Genomic DNA, 12,833 nt, shown 5'->3' with positions numbered 1-12,833 from the left:
TATTTATTTGCAACATTATTGTATGTTCGCTCATGAAAAATTTGAAAGTTACAAATTCAAATAACCACATGTAATTATAAATACATCAAAAAGCGATTGGTCATACTATTGCATTTATGAGGTTATTAAAATACCGCAAAGCATGCACGGCGACAGTAGAGTGATCGTGATATATTACTGACTGAGTGCATATTGTGTGCTTCTTATCTCGGCTTGTAGTAATAGTAAATGAGAGATTATAGTCCGAAATGGCAATCAAATATAATTTGTGTTGTGTTGTGTTGTTTAAATTGTAAATTGTGTGTAAATTCAAAGATTCAAATGCATGCTGATACATGTTTACATAATGGTACATTTCATTCTTTACAGTGTTGAATGTACATTGTTGCCCAGAAGTTGTAATTCTTAAACAATGTGATAAATTTTGAGCAAATAAGTTTCTCTAAACTAGTCATACCGGGTTTTAGTTGATAGTGACAAGGAATAGTAGCTCATGCTTCTTACCGCCAAGAAATTGTAATCCATGACAAATGTTGAGCAACATTTTTACTGTTAAGAACCAGCTTTCGATAAACTAATCTGACAAACAAAGGGTTGTGCTTGATACAAACTTGGAAAGCAAGTTTGGCCAAAGTTAGACTTGTCAAGGATTAGAAATGTTCAAGTATGGTACCAACAAAAGTTCATTAAGCATGTGCATAACATTTCATATTTAACAACAAATTTTAACTCGTAACCACTTACGACATATACTTTGTTATTTCTAGATTGCGACTGTTTTGAAGGACGTTTTAACTATCCCTCACTCGTCTGAAATATACAAGTATTCAATAAGTGTATTTGGATATTAAAAGCAAAATTAAAAGTTTGTCACAAATGCCCTTCTTTCATTTCAAACAGTAAACATAAATTGTTCACATATACCCTTAAAACCACAAAACTGTTTTGCGTTTTAAACACACGTTAAACAGTTCCGGGGAACTGCAGAGTCTGGTTCAACAATGGAAATTCACGCAAAAAAAGAAATTGGTGCAATGTACAAGACAGTAGTTTAGGAGCATGAAATGCAATAATACTAACTTTTACTTTAATGACATAGTCATGTGTTGAACAGAAGTCTTATCTTCGACTTCTGTATACAGTACAATGACTATGATTTTTTCGTACGTCACTGCTGCCACTTCAATACTGTTGAATAACATAACAATGTTTATATCGTTTAGTTTGCAGCGTATATTGATTTATATGAGCAATATTTGACATTCTGAATGTGTGCGATCAGTGAAAAATTGACCCACAAACACGTTAGGCAAGGTAACCGACAATTTCTGAATTTAATGTTTGTTGCCACAAGCTAGGTCTATTTCATCACTATTCCATTTTTCCACCAAGACACGAATAAAATAGTCGTCTTATGAATTTGAAAGAAAGTGGCTATACTAGAAACAATTTAAGAGTATGATCTCAGACTAATCTCATCCAATATATTAATTGTGTCATATCAGAAATCCACACATGCGATTCGGTGACAGTTGTTTAAAGCTTGCAAATGCCCCCTGTTCAACGTAATATAAAAAAAATAATATATACATTCTAGGTGTCATTACCCAGCCTTCATAAAATGCTGCATAACTGAGATTTACACATTAGATTAGCAGTCATTTTGCATTTATAATGTTTGTGGATTTTAACTATATTTTGTCTATACTCAAACAATCCATTATTTACAGAAAGCTTGTAGTTACATTTGAAATATTTGTGAGAATAATAACAGTAATTAATCAGCTAAACAAATAGAATTGATTTACTTTGCAATTTAATGCATTTAAAATAACAAGTTCACTTTTTTAAAGGCTGCTTCTACTCTTCGTATGTATTGATATAATACTTCATAGACCATATGTAGTAGAACATTTTTGCTTACAATTGGTACCGGACTAAGACTTTTATTAAAATTACATCATATTACTCTTATATTCCAATGTAAAATTGTATAAACACTAGCAACCTAGATTGTGTGTGGCGAGATCGCGTCTGTGATGCATCTCTTCCATGAATGTCATTACATTAAATGCCTATTGAAACTATTTGGGGTAGGCATAAATGCTCTGACGAACAATGACATTCTACTCAAACACGAAGAATTGGTATTGCTGTTTTTTATGTGAAAAGGTTATATTTGCTTGCAGAAGCAACAAAAAATGAAAACCCATTTTTTTGCTTTTCACAATTCGTTCAGGTATTTATTTAGTATTATATTATAATGTATACAAAAATTGAGCACTTATATCGAGAAATCAGTAAGCCGCGCGATATTGCAGCTTTACTGTCTTCGTGCATACTATGAGGTATCCTCGTAATAACCTCATATTATATCATCCATGGCGGTTTAACTATGGGCATGTGTACTGATGTGTGTGTTGGGGAGGTGCACACATATTAGCTTCCAGACACCGTCTGTTATAAAAGTTACAGAAGCTAAGTTTTTTAGGTACATGTCGGTGTACATGCATATAGAAGTTGCGTTACCCGGGTGCCTGTCATGTATATATGCCTAGACGTTTACAGACTAATTTCTTGAGTATACTCTGCACATGCGCAAGAAAGACGCATTGGGTTGTCTTGTGAACTGTTGCCGAGTACAAAAAGTCTATTGCGTATCTATTGCGCACAAGATTATTTGTCTGCTATTTGAGATGCACAACGTGAAAACTATGTGATCCACATTATTGAACTTTATAATACTTACAGAAATAGATTTTACGTCTAGGTTATTCAGTCTAATTTATTCCAGAGCACCTCTACCAGAAGCTCAATTTAAATCTGATTTTATGAGATATCAGAAATTGGCTAAATATAATTCGATAATAATTATGCATATTTGTCAACATTTCAAATGTGATGATAATGCAAATTAGGGCAATACAGAAGCTACTACAGTTTATTTACAGATTAATTGAAACACTAATACAGTCCTGACAAATGATTGACTTGTATACATTCAATTCGGGCGGGAAGAGTATCAACAACTTTATAATTGGTCAATTAAAATGAGTTATGATTGGCTACTTTTTACACCCGGTCATATTTGATTAGTTACATAATTGACACACACAAACACACACAAGGTGCAAGGTCAGCATTTGGTTTGAAATGAATTGATGGATACTGCACACATCGTCAAACATGGTAATACCTTGCAGTAAGTGGTTAATATGTTTAACCCTTGTCCTGCCAGGCCATGTACATTTACACTGACTTGACCAGATAAGAATTATGCTAAATAAGATGTATGAACGTTTTGCATCAGTTGAATATATATTTATGCAAATTCACGCCACTAAGTTTACATAAAGATTTGGATGTAATTTCAACAAGCCATGCATGGCACAGTCCCAGTTAGTTATCAAATCTTATCAAATCAGATATGGCACTAGAACCACATTTATTAAAACAAAATCACCACCAATTGGCCATTTTGAATCGGAACGTCGAACCAATATATCTGTATATCTATGATATAATGTATAATGAGTATAATGTGTCGGCCATTTTGAATCTTATCTGAAAAACAAGATGACGTGCATCAAGGTCATATAATGTCCAACGTATGTACTAAGTTCAAACAAGATCTATCTGTAAACAGTTGAGAAATGCTTGATTTTAATGATTTCTCAGCACAAAAATTGATGCCATTCGGCCATCTTGAATCAGACTGTGCAACAAATTGATATACATATGTATATAACTAGGTATGATGTATATATGAAGATTGAATGTAATTGGTCTAAGCATGTCCAAGATGCAGGTCCAGATGCAGACACGGACACACAGTTGCACAGAGGTCAATCCATAAGTCACTGTTTTCGGACTGCATCTGAACATGGACTATAAATATCTAAAAACATATATTTAAACTAAATAACCTAATTGATTAGTATTAATATTTAATACTGAGATGGGAAATTCAACAGCACTGTTCAAAAATGGTTGCATATGTTAGTGGCTCTATATATAGCTCTTTGCAAATATGGTCTGAGTGGCTTGATACCATCGACAATTAACAAACCCACATAATGGTGAATGTTGAAAAAAAGCAACAACTTGCATATGAATACTGGGGTAATTATTTGTATATCATAATGAAAGTTAATAAAGTTACATGTATATTAATTAAAAGCATGTCCTTGCACTGTTACTTATATATTTATATGGTTAATTTATACATCAAGCTTGGTTACCAGTACAAACACCTTTAGCCCATCTATGGGTAATTTACATAGCAAATTACTGAGTACCAGTAACAGTGTATGATCCTGAACAACAGTAAAGCAAAAGACAATCTGATTAAAATCTGATGTAGTGTACAAGCTTTAAGTATTTTGGCTAAAAACTTATTTTAATTTTATTTTTTATTATATTTGTTATTAATGCTTTTTTATATTTTATTATTTTACTTTGATTTTGATTGTGTGATTTATTTTAATTCCGCCCTACCTACATCTGATCCGACGCCTATGTAAGTCCCGTTCAAATCTCGCTTAAGTAACAACCAATCACAGCCCCTTTTTATACAGGCTGTCGGTTGCTTACTTTTCAGTGTATACGGGCAATCTTTCTGTACATTATATTTTGCCCACTTGAATTAATAGAAAATTGCTAGTATATTTTTATTTACAAAAGAAATTCCACAGAATTTTACAATTTTTGTCATTACATAGAATACATCTTCGCCAGCCTAGGTTTGTTCATTCAGTCATTGCTTCAATTTTACATCACTGAGCATAAGTATCTAGAATGGAAGCAAAAAAATAAGTAAATCGTAATGATTAGAACACTGTAAACAGCTACAGTAAACAGTGCAAACTGATTTTAAATTGTATAACGGTCACCGGCGCAAGGCATCGACGCAGAAAATTGGAGCAAAAAAATATTTCCTGATCAATTGCGATGTGTTCCAAATAAAAATTATTTTATTCCAGTCCAAATCAGCTCAATTACTTTAATAAAGAGTTATTGTATAATGTACAAAATGTTGATACATTTTGATGAATATTTACAGCTACGGCTTCAATACCGTTGACGATTTTGGCCTGATCATCAACAAAATATCACAGTCTCCAGGGCAAGCGACTGGAAAAAGACACTGGTGTTCGGTCGAACCGGTGAAAACAAAATCGTCACTCCCAGAATAACTACGCAAAATAACGATCTAAACTCGAACCATTCGAGCCACAATATTAACACAAAAATGACTTTCGTTGCATTTGCAAATGATAAACTTACCGAAAAGCTGTGTTATTCTCGGTTGCTAACGTCGGTTACTTTAATTGAGTGTGTTTGCCACATGACTCTGTCCAGTGACGTCATCATGTGCACTATAGAAGGAGGTCTGTGATTCGTTGACTAAAATCGTCGATAGTGGGTCTCGTTGAAATCTCGTTACATAGGCATCGGGTCAGATGTATGTAGGGCGGAATTAAAAAAAACACGAAATCAAAATGAAAGTAAAATAATAATAAAATAAAAATGCATTAATAACAAAAGTAATAACAAATAAAATCAAAATAAGTTTATAGCCAAAATAATTAAAGCCCGTACACTACATCAGATTTTAATCAGATTGAGCAAAAGATAGAACACAGTCATTCCAGCACTCTATGATAAACACTACTAAAATCTATATATATTAAAAGCTGACAAATCAGTATTTTCAGTAAATAGTTATCTGTATAGTATTATCACTGATGGGTACAAAGACCAACGAACAATCACTATAGAAAAGTATACACTCAGATATGATATGATAAAATAAATATTTTTTAAATACAAAAATTATCACTGATAAAAAACTTAGTATATGGTAATTAAAATCACAGTAAAAAGTTCACATGTTAAGATTTTAATGTTTGATTATTTAGTGGGTCATAAAACAACTTTTACATAATACCATGGATATAAATATTCATACTACTAACTATAATTTATGCATACATTATTATGTACATAACAATATGATGTACACTATGATTACATTGCTAATAATTTAATTTCAGGTGAGATTAGAATATAATCGAGTAACTTATTATTTTATTCTCTGGAACATGAAAAAACAAAGTGTCAGCACTCTTGAATATGTATCAACAAAGTTTACATTATACTGAAGCACAAATCATCTTTTGTATTACTTCCCAATATGTCTTTGTATTATTGTGGTGTTATAGTTATTTGTTCATCATCTGGCCTATCTTCTTCAACTTGCATCTTTGCAAACTGTAAGAATACCTGCAAGCATGTTGTAAATATTAATAGGTAAATTGAATTACTGACATACTGATGAACAATGTTACATAGTATGAGGTTATGAGGATACCAAAAAGTATGCACGAAGACAGTACAACAGGAGTATCGACAGATGTGCAGCGGCGCACTGTTTGAATGCATACTTTGAGGTATCCTCATAATAACCTTATTGTTATACATCTTTTCCTTCCATGGATACATCATGGGAATGCCAAAATCCAAAAAGTTTAGAACAGATTTTGTGAACTTTTTTGTGTGGAGTCCGGTCAAATCCAGGGGGCTACCATGTTTGTTTTTATTATTAAAGGACCCTCACACACACATATTTGGAATTTGTGTTGCCTAATATGGTAGGATGAAAATGCTCAGTGCAATACTGCAAAATTATGGCATGCTGTAACTTATGGTGTTATGGCGATAGATGCATAATAATGTATCATTATCATGTGCAGTGCTAATGGAGCATGATGCAACATAATGTACAAAATATATGTTACATCAAGTATTAAATGTAGCATGATACAAAATTTACAAATATGTTGCATAACCTTAATGGAGCATGCTACACTCACATACGTGTAATGTACAAATGTTGTAATATGATAATGGTACATAGTGTAAAAATAATTATGTCACATTATGCCAAACGAGCATGATACTTAAATGTATGTTGCAATATGTTACTGAAAGATGCTAAAAAATGTATACATTTGTAAACATGTTGCATTGTAGTAAAATATGTGCTAATGGTAAAATATCTTGTATTAAGCACAATTTACAAAAATATTGCATTCACATAATCAAGTACACTACATCTACATAAGACACGATTGTTGTACTATGCTTACGCTACATGTTATTTTTTGTTTTACAAACAGGTGCATCAACTCTATCCTGACCCCACATATTTACCTGTTCTAATGTTGACTGACTGAAGCTGTACTCTTCTATATCTAGCTCTGGTTTACCTTGGTATCAAAAAATAAATAAAATATTAAACTTAAATGTGCACATGAATTATTCGAGGAGAAGAAAAACACTGCAAATTCAGAGTTTGGAAATAGAAATTAATAAGGTATATATAATTCTCAAATTAACAAATCAGATTTTTACAAATCTTCTTCACAGGAATTCAAAAAAAAACACAACAGATATAATACCTTCTTCTAAAGTGTCAAAGACAATTGCCAGGGATTTCACACCATCACGTGGTATCTTATACATAATTCGTTCACCGAAATTCTCTATCATATTGGCAGAAGGGAATGCATCCATCACAAAGGTTTCCAGCTTTTGTATTTTCTCTGCAAGTGTTGAAACATCCTCTTCATCATCAGAAGATTTCAGTTTGACTTCCAGAATGTAACCTCCACCATACTTGTCCTTCAAATGTTGAGTTGAACCCAGACATCTGGAAAATAAATGTTAAATAAAATATCAATTAATGATAATACATGAATCAATGTAAAGCGGCAATTCAGGATGGAGACAAAGGCATTAACAGCAGCGTAAATAAGCAAATCTGATTGAAGCAGGCATATATACATTCAATTTGCACTGATAATTTACATTGTTACATTGCAAAATATGAAAAAACAAGGTAAATTCCAATTAAGTCAATAATAGAATATGGCTGAGAGAATGGACACTATTTATTTACTTACTTCATTTGTCCCGATACCATGATACCAACTCTTGAGCAAACCGCATCTGCTTCTTCCATAGAATGTGTGGTGAGAATAGCTCCTCGTTCACCAACAAAACTTGAAGAAATAGTATCCCTGAGATGAAAGAAATGCAAAGAATCTTGAATCACCAAGAAATGTGATGTGCAACCGACATCCATTCTATAGAGTTTGAACGATTTACAACCTGCAATTTGAGGCAGACAATAAGATTCCACAAACACAACACAATCTGCATCAAGACACAGAAACAATGCCAAAACACCACAATCAGCAATTGTGAACACAAACAATGCCTAGGCGATACTAAAACACCACAATCAGCCATGAGAAACAATCACAATGTCTAGACATAGTGAAACATCACAATCAGCAATGAGAAACAGAAACAATGCCTAGGCATAGTGAAACACCACAATCAGCAATGGTGAACACAAACAATGCCTAGGCATAGTGAAAACACCACAATCAGCAATTGTGAACACAAGCAATGCCTAGGCATAGTGAAATCACCACAATCAGCAATGGTGAACACAAACAATGCCTAGGCATAGTGAAACACCACAATCAGCAATGAGAAACAAAAACAATGCCTAGGCATAGTGAAAACACCACAATTAGCAATGGTGAACACAAACAATGTCTAGACATAGTGAAAACACCACAATCAGCAATGGTGAACACAAACAATGCCTAGGCATAGTGAAACAACACAATCAGCCATGAGAAACAAAAACAATGCCTAGGCATAGTGAAAACACCACAATTAGCAATGGTGAACACAAACAATGTCTAGACATAGTGAAAACACCACAATCAGCAATTGTGAACAAAAACAATGTCTAGACATAGTGAAAACACCACAATCAGCAATGAGAAACAAAAACAATGCCTAGGCATAGTGAAACACTACAATCAGCAATTGTGAACAAAAACAATGCCTAGGCATAGTGAAAACACCACAATTAGCAATGGTGAACACAAACAATGTCTAGACATAGTGAAAACACCACAATCAGCAATGAGAAACAAAAACAATGCCTAGGCATAGTGAAACACTACAATCAGCAATTGTGAACAAAAACAATGCCTAGGCATAGTGAAATCACCACAATCAGCAATGGTGAACACAAACAATGCCTAGGCATAGTGAAACACCACAATCAGCAATGAGAAACAAAAACAATGCCTAGGCATAGTGAAAACACCACAATTAGCAATGGTGAACACAAACAATGTCTAGACATAGTGAAAACACCACAATCAGCAATGAGAAACAAAAACAATGCCTAGGCATAGTGAAACACTACAATCAGCAATTGTGAACAAAAACAATGCCTAGGCATAGTGAAAACACCACAATTAGCAATGAGAAACAAAAACAATGCCTAGGCATAGTGAAACACCACAATCAGCAATTGTGAACACAAACAATGCCTAGGCATAGTGAAAACACAACAATCAGCAATTGTGAACAAAAACAATGCCTAGGCATAGTGAAACACTACAATCAGCAATTGTGAACAAAAACAATGCCTAGGCATAGTGAAACACCACAATCAGCAATGAGAAACAAAAACAATGCCTATTCGATAGTGAAACACCACAATCAGCAATGGTGTACACAAACAATGCCTAGGCATAGTGAAAACAACACAATCAGCAATGGTGAACACAAACAATGCCTAGGCATAGTGAAACACCACAATCAGCAATGAGAAACAAAAACAATGTCTAGACATAGTGAAAACACCACAATCAGCAATGAGAAACAAAAACAATGCCTAGGCATAGTGAAACACTACAATCAGCAATTGTGAACAAAAACAATGCCTAAGCATAGTGAAAACACCACAATTAGCAATGGTGAAACACAAACAATGTCTAGACATAGTGAAAACACCACAATTAGCAATGAGAAACAAAAACAATGCCTAGGCATAGTGAAACACCACAATCAGCAATTGTGAACACAAACAATGCCTAGGCATAGTGAAAACACAACAATCAGCAATTGTGAACAAAAACAATGCCTAGGCATAGTGAAACACTACAATCAGCAATTGTGAACAAAAACAATGCCTAAGCATAGTGAAAACACCACAATTAGCAATGGTGAAACACAAACAATGTCTAGACATAGTGAAACACTACAATCAGCAATTGTGAACAAAAACAATGCCTAGGCATAGTGAAACACCACAATCAGCAATGAGAAACAAAAACAATGCCTATTCGATAGTGAAACATCACAATCAGCAATGGTGTACACAAACAATGCCTAGGCATAGTGAAAACACCACAATTAGCAATGAGAAACAAAAACAATGCCTAGGCATAGTGAAACACCACAATCAGCAATTGTGAACACAAACAATGTCTAGACATAGTGAAAACACGACAATCAGCAATTGTGAACAAAAACAATGCCTAGGCATAGTGAAACACTACAATCAGCAATTGTGAACAAAAACAATGCCTAGGCATAGTGAAACACCACAATCAGCAATTGTGAACAAAAACAATGCCTAGGCATAATGAAACACCACAATCAGCAATGAGAAACAAAAACAATGCCTATTCGATAGTGAAACACCACAATCAGCAATGGTGTACACAAACAATGCCTAGGCATAGTGAAAACAACACAATCAGCAATGGTGAACACAAACAATGCCTAGACACAGTGAAACAATGCCTAAGCATAGTTGAAACAAACAGTGTCTAGGCATAGTGAAAATGCAGAAATAAGGCATTCTGAAAACACTACATTGCAACATGGAATAAGTAGAAGCAAGCACTTTACAGAAGATTTCTAAACTCCTTTTAAATCATTTCCTAATTCAGTACATACCACAAGAATCTTTTTGCTGCAGGATCCATTCCAGTAGAAGGTTCATCCATGAGAACAACTTGGGGTTCTCCCAGCATACTCATTGCAAAACATAGCTAGTATTAAACCATAGAAATAAATTACTCATAAATCTACAAAACTTTATGTATGTATACAAAACTATATACTGAAAATATACATAATGACATTGCTGATCAACCAACTGATAAGTACAAATGTATACATTTTGTAAAAGTAGTAAAAATAAAATCAACAATTATTTCGAAAGTGGCTGATTAACAGTTCAATAAACAGACAAGACAAATGTCAGTACGTTAAAATTTAGCTAATATGCAGACAAATAAAAATTAACAATTTATTGTATTTGAACTGTAAGAACATATTACCCTGGTACATATACTACTGGGGTACAAGCCACGTGACTTAATAATACATACCCACCCTGACACGTGTGGATTAATTTTACAGCGAGAAACAACTGATTACCTTTCGTTTTGTTCCTCCAGATAGGGCTTTCGTTTTTTTGTCAGCATGTTCTTGAATCTTTAAGGCATCCAAGAAACTAAAAATGAAATGAAAATATGTTTTTATTACAAAATGTAACATAGTACTGCCAATATCACCATGAAGGAGGCAAATGAAGTAGCTGGTACAGATTACAGAAAAAATAAACAAAGAAATAATTATTTGCTGAATAACTTTATGACCTAGATTTCTCTCTCCGTCATTGGCTGAATAACATTTTGACCTAGATTTCTCTCTCCGTCATTGGCTGAATAACATTTTGACCTAGATTACTCTCTCAGTCATTGGCTGAATAACTTTTTGACCTAGATTTCTCTCTCAGTCATTGGCTGAATAACATTTTGACCTAGATTTCTCTCTCCGTCATTGGCTGAATCACAGATTAATGCTTACAGTTCAACATAGTCATTTTAACTGACCAGAGTCTATGGTGGGTAATTGAACATAGTGAATTTATGCATTATTCACTCAACATTAACATGCAAAATGGATGTAAAACACTACAGTACTGCTTTTGTTAAATCTTTGGCCGGCATTCATGACATTTGTATCATGCATTCATTGCACTCATGTGGCATAATTGCATTATTTGATTCATCGCAGTACACTGCAATGATCTCACAAACATGAGTGATCATAGAAATCAGTTTAAATCACCAGTGTGCTGGTTAAAAAGTGGGAATAACATACCCAACTTAGATCCAAAATTAGGATGCAAGTGTGACGGAAAGACATGCACAACCTGAATGTTAGGGATATCAAAAATCAAAAAACAAAATCTCATGTGAGTGTATGTATATAATAACTGACAACTGCATTATTCTGAATTATATTTTTCCATGTTCATTGACTGACCAAAAAAATAAAACACAAAACATGGTAATTTGCTATATTTAACTATAATTTATAACCAGTAATAAAAAAAAACAGCATTTTACCCTGTGCATAACAAGATCATTAAAAACCATGTACATGTTTGACAGGCGCCCTCACAGTTGAAATAACTCTGCTCTTTTCGTAAAGTGTCTGCCTAAAAATTAAGTTGATGATGCTCTGTATGAGATACTAGCTATTTTTCATAGCGTTTGTTGCCATACTTTTCTTGCCATGGCAATTGAATATGTTATCATCTTGTAGTTTTCAAGAAGATGATATTATTTTTCACCCTAAAATGACAAAAATATCCGCTTAAAAAAAAAATTGAATATGATGTCAGAAGGTTCAACAATGGTACAATGTATCAAGAAAAGGCAGCTTACACACAAAAATCAAAAAGTAGTTTGTACCGAATTTAACAAAAATATTCATTCAAATATTGAGAACTAGAGAACTAGTACCGTAAAATCTGTATTAGAAGCCGCATCCCTAATAGAAGTCGCACCCATTCTTTTTGAATAATTGAGAATCAAAAAATCATCATTTCTCATATGTGTAGATGCTCTAATAGAAGCCGCATCCCCTCTGTT

General features: G+C 33.7%; 1 protein-coding gene across 6 annotated transcripts in view; it reads right to left on the bottom strand.

The window, feature by feature from the left end:
• Positions 1-5,588: 5,588 nt before the first annotated feature.
• LOC102808640 (cholesterol transporter ABCA5-like) overlaps positions 5,589-12,833 on the bottom strand; it is a 52,885-nt gene continuing 45,640 nt past the window's right edge. For all 6 annotated transcript variants that reach the window (XM_085502099.1, XM_085502101.1, XM_085502103.1 and 3 more), the window contains 6 exons: positions 11,329-11,404; positions 10,843-10,937; positions 7,968-8,084; positions 7,464-7,714; positions 7,216-7,271; positions 5,589-6,285 (listed from right to left, as the gene is read on the bottom strand). In XM_085502099.1, the coding sequence (XP_085358225.1) occupies positions 6,208-6,285; positions 7,216-7,271; positions 7,464-7,714; positions 7,968-8,084; positions 10,843-10,937; positions 11,329-11,404 (673 nt within the window). In that variant the 3' untranslated portion in view covers positions 5,589-6,207. The remainder of the gene's footprint in view (positions 6,286-7,215; positions 7,272-7,463; positions 7,715-7,967; positions 8,085-10,842; positions 10,938-11,328; positions 11,405-12,833) is intronic.

The sequence above is a fragment of the Saccoglossus kowalevskii genome, chromosome 8 (genome assembly GCF_978046115.1).
Source record: "Saccoglossus kowalevskii chromosome 8, keSacKowa6.1, whole genome shotgun sequence".
NCBI classification, from domain to species: Eukaryota; Metazoa; Hemichordata; class Enteropneusta; family Harrimaniidae; genus Saccoglossus; species Saccoglossus kowalevskii.
Note: the sequence above shows the minus strand (reverse complement) of the source record. Positions and strands in the feature narration are given on the sequence as shown.